This window comes from Helianthus annuus, chromosome 13, assembly GCF_002127325.2.
Source record: "Helianthus annuus cultivar XRQ/B chromosome 13, HanXRQr2.0-SUNRISE, whole genome shotgun sequence".
NCBI classification, from domain to species: domain Eukaryota; kingdom Viridiplantae; phylum Streptophyta; class Magnoliopsida; order Asterales; family Asteraceae; genus Helianthus; species Helianthus annuus.
This window is the reverse complement of record NC_035445.2, coordinates 172350527-172371383: the sequence shown is the minus strand read 5'-3', so window position 1 is coordinate 172371383 and position 20857 is coordinate 172350527. Positions and strand designations below refer to the sequence as shown.

Here is a 20857-nt window from a genome sequence, read left to right as displayed (position 1 = left end):
CGTCTCAGTTGTTCGAGCCTTCTTTATAGGGCTCGAGTTGACATCCATCGCCCTTCGTTCGCCTCGTTCAATTTGCTTCTTGAGTTCAATTTCTCTTTCCTGAGCCGTATTTATGATCTCGGTGAGTGTCTCATACTTGGAAGGAGTCATAAACTCCCGATCTCTGCACTTAACATATTATAATAATAATATATTTTCTGCTCCTCGGTAGTTACTATCTCATTGCAGAATCTCAGCTTATCCATGAAAATACCCGTGATTTTATCAATCGTTTCACCCTTTTGCCTTAACTGGATGAATTCTTCCTTGATTCTGTTGATGACCGCCTTGGGACTGTGGTGTTTAAGGAATGGTACCTTAAACTCGTCCCACGTTATAACCCTTGTCGCTTCGGCTCCAATCTCCTTCTTTTTGTTATCCCACCAATCCTTGGCTTGACCCTTAATTGACCCGTTCCGTAAGCCACATAATCGCTTACGTCATAGTGGGTCCTTTCAAATACCCCTTCTACATCACTTAGCCATCTTTGACATATTATGGGGTCGACCTCCCCGTTGTAGGTTAGCGGCTTACACGCCATAAACTCCTTATACGAACACCCTTTGCGTTCTTCGGATTTTTCTCTCATAAGGTTGACATTATCTTCCAACCTTTTAACTCGTTCTTCAACTAATGATAACACCGTGTTTTGAATTTTGTCTATGAAACTGGATAGACTACCCTCAATTGCCTTCCCCACTTCTTCGGCAATTAACTCTTTCATTTGTTCGGTGCTTGTCGGCATTGGATCATCATCGTTTCTTTATGTCGTCTTGAAACTGAAATGTTTACATCAATTATTAAACATTTCATTTATAACATAGCTTTATTTGCTTCGGTTTAGCCAAGTTCGTAACTTGCTTTAACCATTCACATTTAGTGCACTTTCCGGGTTTGAGTGTGTTAACACGCTCTTCCCATGCACATTAATTCACATCTTGTTTCTTGCATAAAATAAAATCTACTAAAATAATTAATTAATTCTTACCGGACGATCAATCAAGCTTGAACCGAACACACTTTGTTGACAACCTTGAGCTCTGATACCAACTTGTAACGCTCCATTAATTTTTATAATAATTTAACATAAATTAAGCATTCGTAAACCAAAACTTTGATTTACATATCAAACATAAGGAAAAGTTTTCATAAAGTTAACATTTTAGATAAGTACTACTAGTTTAACAAGCCCTAAAACAAATATTTAAGTGTTAACTACATAGATATTGTTTTAAACATATTAAGTAAGCGTGGAAGCTTCAAAAGTTCGTGTTCGGTTCTTCAAACATGCTTGATCGCCATCCGGAAAGTCCCCCAATATCACCTAAGGTCAAAACCACATCAAATGTTAGTTTTGATAATGTTAGAATAGGTATAAACAAGTTTCATGAGTCAAAACAACAAAAAATAAACAATTTCGAAATCAGGGGGCGTGGCGCTACACCTAGGGGCATCGCGCTACACCTAGCGCCCTTTTTGACAGCAAGTTCTTATTATGTTGCTGCACTTTCCTTGTCACACCCTGACTTTTGCGGAAGCGTGGTTGTTGGTGTGACTTACTTAATACCATAATATTCGATCATAACAACGCTATATGATAAAAACATGAGATGTTCATCCATTAATTAAGTTTAGAAAATACCACAACATACTTGTCTGAAAACATCGACTCCCAATTTAAGTTACAAACCATAACATGTTTAAATGAGTTCACAAGGACTCAACAAATGAACTTCCGAGCTTAGGAATATGTATCCCGTCCAGGAGTAGGATACATCCCCTAAACTCTACGACCACGGATGACATCTTTTATTTATATGCAGCTTGAAAAACATGCAACACTTGCCAGATCCACTAGTTCCCTGAAATACATGTAATTTGAAAAACATCAACAAAAGTTGAGCGAGTTCATGTGTATGTGTATGAATAAACCTTTAAAGTATGTCTGTATGTATGTATGTCCCTGGTATGCAGCAATAAGGAAAAACAAATCACCAATGGGTTGCAAAGCCAATGGTATGTGTGAAATGGTGCAGGAAGACTCAAACCTAGCAAATTTGTACCGGGCCTCTGGCTGGAAGACATAGTCACCCTATGGGCCACCCTGGTCCCCATGGGTGTGGGCTCGCTACACCCAAATAGATCTATCACTCATGTCCGTCGGTCCTACGATGAGGATTATTGGCCTTAAGTGTTATACCCACCTTTCACATGATCAAGCAGTATACCCTCCTTAGCTAACCATACCATGTATAAAACGTTTGTAATAATTGTAATATGTATTTCACCCCCGAAGTATAAAACTGAAAACAGTTAAAAGAAAAGGGGGACATGAACTCACTGTATTACGTCTTCAGAATCGTAACCCAAATCTCCTCAGTGAACACGACGCCCTACAATGTACTAGGGTCTATTAGACTAACGGGTCATGCCTTGCCTTTGTATTTACGTTTTTGAGTTACGTTTCTTATGTTCCCAATATTATTCCAAGTTATAATTTCTTGTTAAAATAAATTATTTTAACTTTAAATTATATTTCGTTTTGGAATAATTGTTTTAAACAATATTTTGTAACAATACTTCTCAAGTATTTAATTTCGTATTTCCTTCCCAAGGATGGGGGTATTTTATACATGTACTTTCGTATTCTCGTATTTGTATTCTCAAAATAATATATTTCTAAAACAGTATATTTTCAAGTCTCACTTTAGAAAATATATATAACTTATTTGTCAAAAATGATGTATTCCAAGAAAATATATATTTTTCCCAAAAATCATATATCTTCTAAATATACTAGGAAAATATATTTTAACTTCCCCCAAAATAATATATTTTCTCTTTGTCGAAAATATGATATACTTTGGTAACATTTACAAAAATCATATTTTCATTTCTTGTATCCAAAATAATATTTACCGAAAATATATTTATAAAAGTATTTTCCGGAATATTTTGTAAGTTACATTTTATCGTTCGGTTTCACAATATAAAGTGTGTAACTTATATATTTATTCTGTGAGATTTTTGGTATTAATTTGGATTGTAATTTCTTGATATTTTTGTTAAGTTCTATTACTTTACCCTAAAATAACATAACTTATTTCACAAAGTATACAAATATTCACACAAGTGTCTTTAATATAAATATATATTCTAAATATATATTCACCCATTTTTATTTATAAAAACCAACCTACGATACTTGTATTTTTGTAACAAAATCTATGGCAAAATTTATATTGAAAACCAGAGTTAAAAACACACTTGTAAATACTTGTTTGGAAAATATTTTTCTAAGTGTTTGTATTTTAAAAAAAAATTGTCATGGTTTCCTCTAAAAATGGAGGTGTCCATTCTATTTAAGCATATCGTTTTCTTTTCAAAACCAACACACAATAATCAACAATCAACCCTAAACAATATTATATTACCAAGTACAAAAACAAGTTATCTACATAAAGATCATGAACTTGAGTTTTCGTAAAAACTTGTAGTAACTTGGTAGTATGTTTAGTGGAGTTAGTTACCCTTTAAAGTGTGTTTATTTCTTTAAAAATCTCATTCTTAGAGAATTTAGGTGTTTATAACTTGTAAACATATTTTACAAAAATGTTTATTTGTGAGATCTTCTTGTTTCATAAGTATTTACACACTTGTTTTACCACTAAAATAGTGTTGGTTTAAGTAAGAACCGATATTTGCTAAACATCATCTTTTGAACTTGGTTCTTTTGGAAAACCACTCATAAGTCTTAGATTCATAAGATTACTAGCTTACTTTGTTTATTATTTTTCAAGAAACCATCTTATCATTCAAGTTCATGCTTATGTATGAGGATGATCTTCTTGTGTTAACACATAATCATCCTCTAACTTGCTAGATCATGTGTTTAATCACAATCTAGCAAGCTCCTTATGATGATCAACATCATAATCTCAAGTAAACAACAATCAAACATCATTCATACACTAAACAACATAGTTTCATCACTATTTCATCATATGCAAGCTTTATGCTCAAGATTCAAGATTATGTCTTTTAGTGTTCTTGTGATTTACAACATAATACATCTTTTAACCAACTAAAATAGAAGTAATAAAGGGTTGTGAGAGTCTTACAACTAGCTCTAAGCTAGGGAAGAACACAAGATGAAAACGGAGTGGATAAAAGCTTGTGTGAGTGGTCCTTCAACTTCCGAAAGCTCCAAGCTTCCTTGTATGGCTCCTAGCACCTTTGAGTATGTATGGATTGTATGGAACTCGAAATGAAGGTGAGTGTGTGTGGGGGAGCTCTCGGCCGAGAGGAGGTAGGGGAGAAGGAGTGGTGGTGTTGTGAAGAAGATGAAGTGTTTAGGTTTACTTAGAACCACATAACTTTATTGCCCAATGGTTAACATGTCTCTTATAGTACATGCATGATCTTATCAAATCCAAGGAAAGATTAAGTGAAGATTAGGAGAAGATTATGAAATCTTGAGTGTGGGCCACCTAGTGGCCGATTACTAGCATGTGGGGGGGGGGGTTAAATGTAAGTTTGAATGATAATTTAGGTGACTTAGTTTGAGGATACATGTAAAGTCTAGTGTTTAAGTGTATGATGCATTATATAGTGTATTAGGGTGTTCGGGGATCATAACTAGCTAAAAAATAATAAAACAATGCTTCTAGCAATATTTTGGTGTTCCGGGTAATGTCCTGTTGTTCGGTTAGATACCGGTTCGTTAAAATGTCAAGTTGTTCTGTTTAGTGTTCTTTAAGTACCCTTTTGTGACACTTTTAATTCCCGACACTTAGGAAAGCATACAGGACCATTTTGCCATATTTTTGCACATTAATAGCTTGTTAAAAAGCTGAATTTTGCTGAAATATGCAGAATTCTGCACTTTTAGTGGGTTTTAGGCACTTTCCGACACTTAAACTATCACCTAGTGACGCAGTTTTATGGTCCTTACTTCCCTACATACCATACTAGTGTAGTACCTTGTCTTTAGCCCTTATGGGGTCTCAAAACACTATCTGTCTATGTACTGACATCGTCAGCATATTTCTGAGTTATCCGCTAACTGTGCTAACCGTGCTTTGTGCATCGTTTATGTCACTTAAGTTTGTATGTGATAAATGATGTGACAATATGAAATGTGATGCACACGTATGTATGATACAGAAATCAGAAAGCAGTTTAAGTCATCAGTTGTAATTAAGCACAGTCATTAAGCACTAATCAATATTAATTAATTGTACGGATACCTAGATTTATGAGGGTTGTCGCATTCCCAGCTCAACCTTTTATCAAGTCCGAACTTAAAACCACCATAACTTTTGATCCGCAGGTCCGTTTTAGGTGATTCTTTTTCCTATGAGTCTGTAATTTCATAACCGACGTGCTTATAACATTTATTATTCCAAAAATTCAGGTTACTGATCGAATGACTGAAATCACTTTTTTATTTTTCAACCCATCAAGTTTATACCAAATTTTGTACAAATGAGATAGCGACATTAAGGCGTTTTTACCCAACATCCAGGGCTTAATATCACCGGCATTTCATTACCAATCTTATGGCTTCATGCTCTTGTGATTGTCGGCGCCAAAAGCTAACTATCAAACACTAACATTACTACCTAATTATTCGACCCGTTTGGCTCAATTATGGAATCCTCCATTTATATTGACTACCAAACAATTCCTAGTCGAATCCTAACCTATTAATTCAAGTGGTGAACATTATCACCTTAATCAACACAAGCTTTTGTTCTAAAACATAACTATACAAGTTCAAATACCAAAATTTACTTAATGTAACGAATCAAGTTACATACTTGCATAATTCATCAACATTAGTTTCTAACCATAATTACCCATTCCTGGGCTTGTCAACCTTAGCGTATCACGTACATTCCATGGTTTAAGTTTTTATAACTAAATTTTTAATGTGTGACGTTTTTGTCACTTTAACACTACAAATTCAACCATTGTTCGACCTGTTTGGTTGTCTAATGGAAACCACCATTTTACAACACACCAAACTTATTCTAACCCATATTTGACCTCATTTATTTATCTAGTGATCTCCGTCACTTCAGCTAAATACCAACTTCATATACTATGCTAATTTTAAAGTCTACTAACGAAAATACATAATTGAGCATAACGTAACGAAACCGTAGTTACGTACCTTTAGATCACACCCTTTAAACGCGTATCTCCTCCGGCTTGTCCACTCGACGATCCGGATTCCTTGCTTAAGAGTTAAATTCACAATCAATTTAGAACCCTTTTCGAAATTATTAACGCATAATTTGCTATAACAATCAAATATGCGTTTTCACCCGATTTTTAACATATTAATCCTCACTTAGGCATTTTAACAAACACCTAGCGGGTCTGATTTTTATCTAACTAGAATCAAGTTCACAACTTGTTATTTTTGCTAATTAACATCAATCGGACTATCTCATATAAGAGTTAACATCAATAAATGTGAAATCACTTCACAAATATCTGATTATACTAGAACAATAACCAAAATCCTAGTGTTTATCTAGTTCTACAAAAACCCATTAGTCACCTTCAATGGTGTTCATGGATTTTACTAGAATTAAGCATGATTTCAACATATACTTGTCTAGGGTTTACTCCTAGACACTACAATGTTCCTATTTCATCCATATAACAATCATGCATTAACGATTTTCGAATTTTATAAATTCATCCAAAAATCAAAGTAGAGATTTCCTTCAAGATTCACATACCTTATCACCCCCTTGCAGTGGAGATTACCAATCTAAGCTTTAATTTCGTTTTGGAACTGATCTTTGCCTTCAATTCTTAAGTTTTTATGTAACTTAGGGTTTTGAAGATGAGCTTGGGTCGCCCCTTCTCTGATGATCGACTAGACACACCTTTTTGTGTGTGTTTGGTGTGAGTTATTTGTTTTAATTAAAACAAGTTTCAAGTTTTACAACACAAGCCCCTCAACTTTTGTTTAGTTCTTACATTTAATGTTTTAACCCACTTATACATCACTACAAGACTTTTATCTAACTAGGTTATTTTTAATCCTAGTTAGTTCACTTGTTTATTCACCGACATTATATTTAAAATAATTGATTTACATTTTCGGGGTGTTACATTCGGGCCCAGTGCAAAATAGAATTATGATTTTGCCCTAACTTAAAATTATGATTTTGCCCTCTGTTCAAAATTATGATTTTGTCCCCATTTCAAAATTTACGATTTCTCTCCCCCAGTTAAAAATTGTGATCTTGCCATCGTTTTACTTTTTTTTTTTTTTTGCAAAACTATAGTAATATTTTATTTTACTTGGCTGACCCAATGTAACTTTTACTGTGTCAAGCAGTTGTCTAACACTCGCTCATTAGTCCTGACAAATTAGTATTTTACCCCCAACTCAAAATTACAGATCTGTTATCGTTTTAGTTGTTTTTAGCAAAACTATGGCAGTGTTTTGGTTTAATCGGTTGTCTCAATGTATTTTTTTGAGATCGTATTATAAGTAGTATGTACAAATAACCTAAATACACGCATACATGTTATGAAACTAAGAAAATATTCGATTTAACGCCCCGCAACGTGGATAGGCATAAGTGTAATTTTTACAGTCTTTTCATTGTTTTAGTTTTTTTTTAGCAAAAGTATGGTTATGTTTTATTTTAGTTGGTTGACTCGATTTAATTTTTTTTAAAATCATGTTATAAATAATATGTACAAACACAGACATTTATGAGTAACAAGCAATGAGTAACAAGCAAAATCCATTAAAAAGCATTGCTACCAAAACTTTCCAAACTAACCCTCATCTACACAAAACTTCCAACACCAACCCCTTTACTTCACTCATCACCATCATCGAGAAAAATAAAAAAAAACAAAAATATAAAGGGTCAAAAGCCCCAATCTCTCTCTCTCTCTCTCTCTCTCTCTCTGTATCTAATATATCTCTACATACACACACGATTCGTCTTCCCCAAATTTTCAAATCCCTAATTCTCTTCACAACATTTTCATCAAATTACACATCTTTAACTCCACAATTTCACATCTCCAATCCCTTATCCACTTCACCGTTGTTGATTTATTCTTCGTCTTGCTTCAAAACCCTAGTTTATACACTGTCACACAAACCCTAGCTTTCCGTTATCGAACTCCTCACAACTCTGTTCTGCATGTTTCGAACTTGATTTAGGGTTTTTTCGTCAATCTCCTGCTCGATTTCAAAGGTACGATTGGTTTCGAAACATGTATTGGATTATAACGAGTGTTTGTTCCGATTTGTTCGGTTTATGTGTGGAATTTGATTTATGGAATCATGTTAAGTTATTGTTGCTGTATGTATATGTATATGTATATGTATATGTATATGTATATGTGTATGTGTATGTATATGTATGTGTGTGTTAGGTGCTGTTTTTAGTACACTTTAGGTAGGGAAACTGTGTGAAGTGTGTGTACTCTGTGAAGTTGGTAGTGTGTTGTGAGAATTTGAAGATCAGTGTGATCTGATTGGTTAATTAATGTTTTTTTTGTGTTAATTAGTGACTGATGGAGTATTAAAGTTTGTGTATTGGTGATAGGGCTGTAAACGAACCGAGCGTTCAGCGAACAGTTCGTGAACCGTTCGGCGGGAAGTTCGTTTATGTTAAACGAACGGACATGAACAAGAAATTTTGTTCGATTAGTTAAATGAACAAACATGAACAGAGGTCTCGTTCGTTCGATTGTGTTCGTGAACGTTCGGTAAGGTGTTCGTGAACATTCGTTGATTTGCGTTCGTTTATGTTCGTATGTTTGTGTTTTAATTGAAAATCTTCGTACTTTCTTATATTTTATTTGTACTTTTTATATTATTAAACTTTTATTTATTTTATTTCCCTAACAGTTAAACTAGGAAACCCACTTTCACCTTGTTTATGCAGCATTTCCCTTTCATTTCTCATTATTTACATCCACGAATACAATCGGCCTCCGTTCCACAATAAGGGATTCAAGTTCGAGTGCTACTCTCTGGGCCATCTATCTTTATCCTTTGTCGCGTTCACCAAATTTATTTGTGTTTGTTTGTGTTCATGAACCGTTCGCGAACACGCTCATTTCCTTAATGAACGAACACGAACATAAAATCTCGTTCGGTAAGTGTTCATGAACCGTTCGTGAACACATTTATTTCCTTAACGAACGAACACGAACAAGGCCGTGTTCGTGTTCGTTCGGTTCGTTTACAGCCCTAATTGGTGATGAAGATGATGTTTACATGTTTTTTGTGAATAGGTATCTTTATTAAGATATATATTGTTAATGTTAATCAATGTTTATAATCATAGGTTAAATTTTAGTTCACACGTATATGTTTCTGTTAATCAAATGAAAACTTGGGTACTTGTGTTGCGTATGGACTTAAATACTTAAGAGTTGAAAACCTAATTATGCTTGTGTATGGCTTATGTTATTTGATCAGCATTCATTGAGTTGAAACTAACTATGTGCTAGGTTTACCGTTTATGCTTCTTATTATTAACTTGAGCTCAAGTTCTTAAGCTGTACTTTCTGTTTATGAAGTTTTTTAGATCTTTGTATGTGTTGTTGAGTGATTTTCAGTTTTCACAAGTTTCAATACAAATAATCTGAATTTGGGTGCACGTGTGGAAGTGTGGTTTAGAAACGGAACAGTTTTTCATATTGGGATTTGTAACTTGTAGATTAAACTTCTTGTATGCTATGTACTCCATATTTTTTTTCCGATTTCTTTCGTTTCTATTGAGGACGTTTTTGGCAGGAGACGATGTTTAAATCTAGTTTGATTGGCAAACTTGATAGGAATTTAAGTAAGTAGTTTAAGAGTATTGCATGCATTACTTCATTTATTATATGGATTCGTCATTCATTTTAAGGTATATAAGTGCAGCAAAGGGGAGTGAGATTAAGTTGTTAAATGCGCAACATGGTAGCTGTTGAATTGTATCAAACTTGTCTTCAGCATCATTGATTGAAATTCCTTTCCTTAGTAATTCAAACAAGATTTTATCATTTATATCAGCAGTTAACTTCGTGTTTCACAATGCAAAGCTTAGTTATGTGATACAAATATGCTAGTTTATGGACCTTTAAGGAACCCATACTGTGCCTACACGTCATCTAATGAGTTAATGCTTGACAATGCTTTTGAAAGTATGTTCTGTGTATAGAGGCAACCCTTGACAGTATCTAACGCAACTTTATTAATATGGTAATCTGCAGTGCTTCAATGTGTGAGACAGTATGCGGGTCATAGTTTGGAGCAATGCAAAGGTATCATGCTACCAACTGCACTAGTGCAGTCAATAACAGTGCAGTTGGTGGCTCATTAGGCAGAGATACGTCTCGAGCTGAGTCATCTGCACTTCCCGCTAACTTTCAATCAAATAGGTACTCAACACATATGCAATATTCATAAAATGTATATGTTGTATGTATGTATCTTTTGTTTACTTCTGGTTTCAAGGTGTATTTTCTTTATGTGGGAAGCAAGCGACTTAATTTTGCTTTGTTTTCTGTTTTTATTTTTCAGACGCCCTTCACAACTCGCACCATACAAATTGAGGTGTGAGAAAGATCCCCTGAATTCAAGGTAGTTTCGATGTCCATTCATTTCTGCAATGTGTATCTTAGCAAGTACTTTCACAAGATTTATATGTTATTTTGATATTAATAGAAGGTGTTTAATCGAACTCGTTTTGCATACTATTATATTGGTTTTGAATTTTGATTTATTATCTGTGTTTTTAGGCTTCCACCACCCGACTTTCACCCGCCAACTACAAATTGCCCGGAGGAGACACTTACAAAGGACTATGTGCTTGCTGGATACAGAGAGACAGTTGAAGGACTTGAGGTAAGCTGTAAAAACTGTTAATTTAGTTTTAACTCGTATTAACTAATCTCTATAATTATTTGCAACTATTTTGTACATTAATTTACAGGAGTCCAGAGAGATATCTTTATCACAGATTTCAACTTTCACCAAGCCCGTTATTCTAAAGTGCAAAGAGGTAAACGTTTTATAATTTTGATGCCTTTCAGTTATCACGTTACTCTGACCTGAGACATTAATCACATTATGATATTCTGTAGGCAATCAGAAAATATCACAGAGCAATCAATGAATCTCGTGCTCAAAAACGCAAGGTATTAAATATTGATTATGCTTCCATCTATGATATATATTGCAATCTATATATAATGTAACTACTTTAGCCAGTATGTATTGATATTAAATGTTAAGTTGAATGCTTGAAGTATATTTACGTATGCAGGCTGGTCAAGTTTATGGAGTCCCTCTTACCGGTAATTTGTTGAGTAAGCCCGGCGTATTCCCAGAACAGAAAGCCAGTGGTGAAGATTTTCGGAAGAAATGGATTGAGGTTTGTCTTTCAGTTTTAGTTTAAACTTTAAAGTATAACCGTTTTGATATTTTACAGAACTCTTTGATTGTACACTAATAAAAGCTTATGTTTATGATGTTCTACAGGGTTTGTCGCAACAACATAAACGTTTGCGGTCATTGGCAGATCATGTTCCGCATGGATATAGAAAGAAAGCGCTTTTCGAAGTTCTTATCAGAAACAATGTACCACTACTAAGAGCAACTTGGTTCATCAAAGTGACATATCTTAATCAGGTACTTGTTATTACTTATGTACCGTTATTTTGTCATTTATATTTATTTGTTATTGGAATGCAGCTGATCATGAATTCATGATTTTATTTGCAGGTTCGACCTGGTTCTTCTAGTACATCGTCAGGTTCACCAGATAGAACTCGGTTTTCCCGCTCAGAACAGTGGACAAAAGATGTTATCGAGTATTTACAGCATCTTTTGGATGAATTTGTTCAAAAAAGTAATTCCCATTCTACCCTTCATATTAAGGATCGATCACCCCAGTTTGCTTATGGTGGGTCCATCCAGCACAAGAATGACTTGGTGTCAGCGGTTGATAGTGACGAACCGTCTTTACATTTTAAGTGGTGGTATGTCGTTCGAATCATACAGTGGCACTATGCCGAAGGGTTGCTTCTCCCTTCTTTAATCATCGATTGGGTTCTGAATCAACTGCAGGTAACGCGTCTAAACATGTTCGGGTAAATGGTTATTTATGGGTATGGGTGGGATCATGTTGGGTTGTTTTCTTCTATAATCTATGCAGTTAATATCGGTGATATATTGGTCATCGGTCCCCATGTAAAATATCGGTCAGAATGTCGGTATTGATAATATCGGCGATATTGAACGATATAACCGATATATCACGGATTTTCCGATATCAGTACTTATCTTCTTAGTTCTACCATTCGTCTTTCTTCTTATCGCTGCCATTAGTGTTTTAAGTCTTGATTGTTAGTGTTTTAAGTCTTAATCAGTTCATACTTGCTATAATTGTTAGTGTTAAATTGCTATATATATAAATTCTGCATGACATTAAAATTACCGATATCCCAACGCGATAGCCTATATCTCAAACATCGGTCCTTGACTGATATCTGATATTTTCCCGCATTAACTGCATGGTCCATAATTCACTCTCATAAAAAATTGATTTTTTTTATGACTTGCAGGAGAAGGAATTACTTGTGATATTGCAATTGCTATTGCCGATCATATATGTTGTTATAGAATCTATGGTTTTATCGCAAAATTACGTTCATATCCTAGTGGGAATAGCTGTTCGGTTTATCCAAGAACCGTCACCGGGTGGTTCAGATCTTGTGGATAACTCTAGGAGGGCATACACTATCACTGCTTTGGTCGAAATTCTTCGATACTTACTACTTGCGGTTCCCGATACTTTTGTTGCGCAAAATTGCTTCCCACTCCCTTCATGTGTGGTTTTAAACGCACCAAATGACGGTAGTTTGATTACACGGGTAACTGGGGAGCAGCAGTTATCGATTAATTCGGTTGTTTATTCCATTCGGAAACGTGCAACCAATCTTTCAAAAGTTGCAAAACCGGACTATTCGGGTCATAACGTGGCCAAAGTTGTGCATGAGTTAGATAAAGCTCTTATACATGGAGATATTACTATTGCTTACAAGTGCATGTTTGAGGATTTTTGTGATGAAACTTTTGATAAAAGATGGATAGCTGACGTCAGCACGTGTTTACGGTCATCTCTAAAGTGGATCGGTACAGTAGGGTCGTCATTCATGTGTTCTGTGTTTTTTATTTGCGAGTGGGCCACTTGTGATTTTCGGGATTTTCGAGTGGGTCCGCCTCGTGGTATTAAATTCAGCGGAAAACGAGACTTTTCTCAGGTATATGTTGCTACTCGGCTCCTAGAGATGAAAACAAGAAACATGCGAAGTTCAAGCAGGCCAAAAGCTGGCGTTAGAAAAGTCAAAGACCTGTCACAGTTCTTCCAAAGTCCAGGACCGTTACATGATATTATCGTGTGCTGGATTGATCAACACCAAGCCCAAAGCGGAGAAGGTTTTAAACGTGTTCAGTTGCTCATAAACGAACTCATTCGATCGGGAATTTTCTATCCTCAAGCATATGTGAGGGAACTTATTGTTAGTGGAATCATGGGTATGGTTGACTTTGACCGAAAGAGGAGACACTTTAAACTCTTAAAACATCTTCCTGGTTTATACATTCAAGATGCACTCCAAGAAGCACAAATTGCTGAAACGTCTCTTATAACCGAAGCCATGCATATTTACTCAAATGAACGACGTCTGTTGCTTCATGAACTTGTTGACCATCCGAAAAATAATATCGTTTCAAATAAGCCGAAAAATCATCAAAAGTTTGTAAAAGATCAGTGGCCAGTTCCATCACCATCAAATGCCAATAGAAAGATTGAAGAAGTAATGAATTCTATTGCTGTTCTTCTCCATTTTTCAAATTCCCAGTCTACTATCGGGAACGGTTCTGAAGAGTCTCGGGATGTTAAACGGACCACTGGGCCAATGGTTATCAGTGAAATGACACCTGGATGTGAAGAATGTAGACGAGCTAAGAGACAAAAAGTGGAAGAAAAGAGTCCATATCCATATCTCTCTGACGACGAAGACATTTGGTGGCTTAAAAAGGGTCAAACTCTTAAGTCGATGGAGTCTTTTAGAGCAATCGAGCCACCGGTCAAACCAGTTAAACAAGCCACAAGAGGCAGACAAAAAACGGTCCGTAAAACTTCAAGTCTGGCTCAGTTAGCCGCTGCCAGAATTGAGGGTAGCCAGGGTGCATCCACTAGTCACGTATGTGATAGTCGAGTAAATTGTCCGCACCACCGAAATGGTATCAGTAACAACGACAGCGATGTTCCAAAGACAACCGATTCAGTCACAACCGTTCATTTAGGAGATGCTTCTTCCATAGGGAATGTTCTGAAACGGGTACCGTTAGATGAGAAACGGGTCGTCGTGGTGTGGTTGATGGGTACGGTAAGGCAGCTTGTTGACGAGGCTGGTAAGATCACCGAGACTGCACCGAAAGTTGGGCATTTCGGTAGGAATTCGTCTCCTGTTGATGATAAAGGGTCGGCAAAATGGAAGCTTGGTGAAGATGAATTATCCACCATTTTGTACTTGATGGATGTTTGTGATGATTTAGTTTCTGCAGCACGGTTTCTTGTTTGGTTGTTGCCTAAAATTCCTATAAACCCGATTCCAACGGTTCATGGTGGAAGAAATGTTATGATTGTACCGAGAAACGTTGAAAACCAACTATGTTCTGTTGGCGAGACGTTTGTTTTGTCATCTCTCAGAAGGTTCCCCCTCTTTACAATCAACAGTTTATTTATCCTTTCTAGAGTAAAATGCCGTTTTCGTCTCCGAGGTTTGGCTAGTTTTGCAACTTTTGTCCAAAGGTTTGTTTTTCGCATCTGGATCCAAAAGGTTTGAAATCTCGCCATTTTCATCCGGCTCGTTAACTCCATCCATTTTTCTCTGTTAAGTCGGGGGTATTTTCGCCTTTTTATTTAGTAAGGGTATTTATGATACTTTTACTTTATACTAAATGCTTGTACATAAAGCGAAAAAGACCGAATTGCCCTTTAAGTTAACAAAAAGACGAAAATACCCCTGACTTAACGGAGAAAAATGGATGGAGTTTACAAGCCAGATGAAAATGGCAAGAGTTCAAACCTTTTGGACCCAGATGTGGAAAAACAAACCTTTGGACGAAAGTCGCAAAACTGGCCAAACCTCAGGGACGAAAATGGCATTTTACTCTTCTTTCTATTTTGAGGATTATGATATTAAACCTTTTTGTGCAGGTATGAGAACATACTTGCTGCAGCTAATCTTATTCCCGAAACATTATCCTCAATGATGAATCGTGCTTCGGTGGTTATGGCATCCAATGGACGGGTTTCTGGTTCAGCAGCGTTAGTCTTTGCGCGCCAGATGTTAAAAAAATACGGCCACGTGGCAACTGTCGGTGACTGGATAAAAAATTTCAAGACCACGGCTGATAAAAGACTTGTTATGGAACTCGAATCCGGAAGATCATCCGATGGAGAATTCGGTCTTCCACTTGGCGTACCTGCAGGAGTTCAAGATTTCGATGAGTTTTTACTTAAAAAAATAAGCGGTGTTCGTATTTCACGAGTTGGGTTAAGCATGCGGGATATAGTCCAAAGACTTGTAGATGAAGCAATTTCTGCGTTTTACGGTCAAGAAAAGAAGTCTTTTACAGGTGGCCCGATGAAAAAGCCGACTGTTCAAAAACCCGATGACGGGTACTTAACAGCCCAACAGGTTGTGAAAGGGCTAATGGATTGCATGAGACAAACGGGCGGTGCAGCCCAAGAAGGCGACCCAACGTTGGTAGCGTTTGCTGTTTCCGCGATTGTTAGTAATGTGGGGCAGGTGATTGCTAAAATTACCGAGATAACCCCGGTTTCATTAACCTTCTCAAGACACATTATACGGGTCCATCTCACATGTCTGTCGCTACTAAAAGACGCACTCGGAGAACGTCAAAGTCGAGTTTTCGAAATCGCTCTTGCAACAGAAGCTTCTTCTGCCCTAAGCCAAGTCTTCTCCCCTCCGAAAGCTTCACGAGGTCAGTTACAACTTTCTCCCGAGACCCGTGATCCAATGTCGAATGAGAACCCGACGTTTTCTAAAGCTGCTAAAACAACAGGTGCGATTTCCGCACTTGTTATTGAAGCTGTTCTTCAGGGTATTACGAGCCTTGAAAGAATGGTAACGGTTTTAAGACTGAAAGACGGGATAAATGTGATTCAGTTTTTAAAGAGCACACGGTCTAATTCAAACGGGAATGTACGGTCTATAGGCGATTTAAAAGCCGAAAATCTGGTTGAGGTTTCTGTTCATTGGTTTAGGGTTCTTGTGGGGAACTGCAGGACTGTTTCCGACGGGTTTATAGTCGATCTTTTGGGTGAATCTTCTATTGTAGCGTTATCAAGAATCCAAAGAGTGCTTCCTATTAACCTCGTATTTCCACCTGCTTTTGCTATTTTCGGATTTTTGGTATGGAAACGGTTCATTTTCAATGCGAATATCATGGCCCGTGACAACATTTCTCAGTTATTTCATTCTTTACGATCGGCTATCAGTGATGCTATAAAGCATTTGCCTTTTCGTGATGTATGCCTGAGAGAATGTGCTACGTTATACGATCTTGTAGCTGCGGACACTAGCGACTCCGAGTTTGCGGAGATGTTGGACTTGAGCGGGCCCGATATGCATTCGAAAATTTCCGCTTTTGTCCCTCTACGGGCCCGAATCTTTCTAAACTCCATTATCGATTGTCAGTTACCGAACGAAATTATTTCTCATGATGATGGGAATCGGGCTGATTTAAACGAAATGAAGCTTCTTGATCGGCTCGTTCATATTCTCGACACGTTGCAGCCAGCAAAATTTCATTGGCAATGGGTCGAGCTCCGGCTGTTATTAAACGAACAAGCCCTAATTGGAAAAGTTGAAGCCCGTGATACTTCGTTGGCAGAAGCGTTACGGTCGTTTTCACCGAACAATGAAAATGTCTCCGATAATGAAAATAACTTCATTCAGATGGTGTTGACCCGATTGCTGGTTAGACCCGACGCTGCTCCTCTTTTTTCAGAAGTGGTGCATCTTCTCGGGAGGTCACTAGAAGACGAAGTACTTCAACAAGCGAAATGGTTCCTAAGAGGTCACGACGTCTTGTTCGGTCGAAAATCGATCCGGCAACGGTTAATTAATATCGCTGAGAGCAAAAGTTTGTCAACAAAGATTCAATTTTCGAAACCCTGGGGTTGGTGTAATAATAATTTATCTCCGATGCCGGGGCCCGTTAAAAAAGGAAATAAGAGGAAGTTCGAGTCGGTTTCTCTAGAAGAAGGGGAGGTAGTTGACGATGGAAATGGGACCGGGCCTGACACAAAACGACATTCTTCTAGAACATTTGGTCCAGTATCAGACGTTGAAGCTTTTATAGTTAGTCAACAGCATGTGACTGAAAAAGCGTTAGTGGAGTTACTTCTTCCGTGCATTGACCAAAGCTCGAACGACTCACGCTTTACTTTTGCTAGTGATTTGATCAAGCAGATGAATGATATCGAACAGCAGATAAGTAACGTTACTCATGGAGTTAATAAACTGTTGCCCGTCGTTTCTGGTGGGATTGAAGGACCGGTGACGAAAGTGAATACCCGTAAGGGTTTAAGAGGAAGTAGTCCTGGATTGGCCCGACGTCTTGCGGGACCCGTTGAAATGATGCTGCCGTCCCCGTCAGCGTTACGGGCTTCAATATCGTTGCGTTTACAGCTACTCTTAAGATTACTTCCTGTAATCTGTGCTGATGGGTAAGTATACAGTATATTTATCCCTGAGGTTTGGTCAGTTTTGCGACTTTCGTGCAAAGGTTTGTTTTTCTGCATCTGGATCCAAAAGGTCCGAAATCTTGCCATTTTCATCCGGCTCGTTAACTCCATCCATTTTTCTCCGTTAAGTCAGAGGTATTTCTGTCTTTTTTGCTAACTTAAAGGGCAATTTGGTCTTTTCACTTTATGTAAAAAGACCAATAACCCCTAAAAAGACCGAATTGCTCTTTAAGTTAACAAAAAAGACAGAAATACAATGGATGGAGTTAACGGGCTGGATGAAAATGGCAAGATGTTAAACCTTTTGGATCCAGATGCAGAAAAACAAACCTTTGGATGAAAGTTGCAAAATTGGCCAAATCTCAGGGACAAAAATGTCATTTTACTCTATTAACAAAATCATTTGAATCTGTTGTTCGAATAAAAAGTTGTGGTCTTTCACAGTTTCATGATAAGTTTGTTCAGTTTTCTACAACACTCTACCTAAATTAATGTTCTCTTTTAAAAACTTATTTTATTTAAAACACTTTCATGGTACTTATATTGTCTGCAACTCATGTGTTTGTTTGTTTGTTAGGGAGCCATCTTTCCGTAGCCTGAGGCACATGCTTGCCTCAGTGGTTCTTCGTCTTCTTGGAAGTAGGGTTGTTCATGAGGATGCAGATCTTTATAACCCAACTTCCGCTAGCGTTGATCTAGGTGAAAGTCTCTATGATCGTCTGTTATTGGTGCTGCATGCACTCTTGAGCACCTCTCAGCCCTACTGGCTCAGGCCAAAGTCTAGTTCCAAGGCTACTTCTGAAGGTTCTAGAGACTCTAATCCTTATGATCGTGAAGTTGCAGAAAAGTTACAGGTTTGTGTTATGTAAAATGACAACAATATCCTTGTTTTTTCTTGCATCTAATCGTTGCCTTAGGCCTGTAAATGAACCGAACGCTCATGAACTTGTTCCGCGAAAATTCGTTTATGTTCATATATTTAATAAACGAACAAACATGAACAAGGTTTTTTGTTCATTTTTTTTAAAGAAACAAACATGAACACGCTTTGTTCATTCATTTACGTTCGTGAATGTTCATTTGTGTTCATTTCTTTTTGTTTATATTTATAAAAATATAAACATAAAACCGGGTTTCCAACTACTTACATAAATATAACTAACTAGTAGTTGGGCTTTCCAGTAATATAAATGGAACTTATAGTAATTAATCCACTAATTTATATAAACAAACTACTTTATGTTCGTTTTGATTTGTCGGTGATGCTCATTTGTGTTCGTTTTGCTAATTTATGTTTGTTAAGTTATGTCCGTTTAGGTTTGTGAACTGTTCGTTTAAGGTTTAAACGAGCGAACATAAACGAACACGAACATGAACAAAAAAATTTGTTCGATTATATGTTTGTGTTTTGTGTTTTGCGTTCGTGTTCGGTTAAAGTTAAATGAACGAACATGAACATGACTGTCTTTGTGTTCGTACGTTTCGTTTACAGCCATGCATTGTCTTTTATAAGTCCACACAAGGGTTTATTTGTCATTTTGTTTTTTTAAAACAGTTCACTGACAGCCACTTTTTTGGCCGAATTTAGTGTAAACGAAACCAGATGCATACTTGGGTTGCCTTTATGAAAAAAGGTTATATGCATTGATGACAATGGTTGCATTTATTTGGGAAAATGCCATAAAGAAAAAATAGAATTTATCTATGTTAATTTTATTTTATTTTTTTAAAAATGGTGCAGAATGAGTTGGATGGCATGCAGTTACCGGATGCAGTCAGATGGCAGATTCAAACCGTCATGCCATTCGTTTTCCACACCGCAAGATTCTCAATCTCATGCCAACCACCTAACGTTCCCCTTTCCGCACTGGGCCTTCTTCAACCGAGTGTATCAATTCCTATACCACATCCCGGAAACCATAGAAACAGCCAGGGCCCTTCATCACGCGCAATGTCAAACGGGCCAGGAAAGGCAAGCAATAGCAAGCCCGTATCCTCACAACCCGATTCCGATATAGAGATCGACCCATGGACCCTTTTGGAAGACGGAGCAGGATCCGGCCCGTCTTCCATAAACGCAGCTGCAATCGCAGGAACTGATCATGCTAATCTCAAGGCGTCAAGCTGGCTCAAGGGTGCGGTTAGGGTTAGGAGGATGGATCTGACTTATATCGGTGCCATAGATGATGACAGTTGATTATAACTTTCTAAAAGTCAAAACCAAGTCCAACCCTGGTTCCAGGTAAAATCATTAACATGTAAAATTACCGTTTTGGGGTCAGGGTCAGGGTCAGGGTCAGGGTCAGCCTCCTAACCAGCAATGAACAGTTTTTACGGTCGATCGTATTCTTTTTGAGGGCTCCTGTTCCGGACCGTATGGTTTGGAGATTTGTTGTATATATAGGGATATCCGATATCATTTGACCGACCCAAACAACAATATGTGAAAAAGGGAAAAAAATGAGAGAGAATGATCTGCAGTTGTCTGTTTTGTTGCTTCTTTTAGGACTCGTGAGCCGGATAATATTTATATCATGCTCTTTCTCACACACTTGTGTATTAATTAATTATTACTATTGTTTGCTCATGGAGTATGAGGAAGATAATTCCTTTTTCGGTTTTTCCCTAAGGTAGAAGCTATCTAGAGCAATAAACTTATATTATAGACTTGTATCTCTCATGTAGTGAAAGTTGTAACTCTGCTTTGGATTTGACTATTTTTTTTTGCTCTAGATGTTTTGTGTTTTGTTACATGAAAGTTGGGTTTTAAAAAGCGCGCCTAGGCGCAAGGCGCAGGGTCTTGGGCTTTTTTGCTTCTCGCCTTGTGTTTTTACAGGAAGCGCCAAAAAGCGCATTTTTTGATGTTTTTTTTGTGGGCTTTTTGGCCTGAGGCGCGCGCCTTATGTACCCTAGGCATTTTACTGCATAAAAATGTTGTACCTTGGATTTTTTGACTTGTACATGTAGTTAAAATGGTATAAAAG

At 37.1% G+C, this 20857-nt stretch overlaps 1 protein-coding gene across 2 annotated transcripts; it reads left to right on the top strand.

Annotated features, from left to right (window-relative positions):
- The first annotated feature begins 7965 nt into the window (after positions 1-7965).
- LOC110900385 (mediator of RNA polymerase II transcription subunit 12) lies at positions 7966-20590 on the top strand. 2 transcript variants are annotated; one of them, XM_035981763.1, is made up of 13 exons: positions 7966-8282; positions 10297-10347; positions 10607-10666; positions 10825-10930; positions 11019-11087; positions 11170-11223; positions 11352-11459; positions 11567-11716; positions 11810-12154; positions 12652-14807; positions 15315-17855; positions 18451-18727; positions 19615-20590. In XM_035981763.1, exons 2-13 carry the CDS (start codon positions 10340-10342, stop codon positions 20068-20070), a joined length of 6330 nt encoding a protein of 2109 aa, XP_035837656.1. In that variant the 5' UTR covers positions 7966-8282; positions 10297-10339; the 3' UTR covers positions 20071-20590. The 2 variants fall into 2 exon arrangements, with proteins under 2 accessions (XP_035837656.1, XP_022002959.1); XM_022147267.2 differs by having other exon boundaries at positions 10297-10464.
- Positions 20591-20857: the final 267 nt, after the last annotated feature.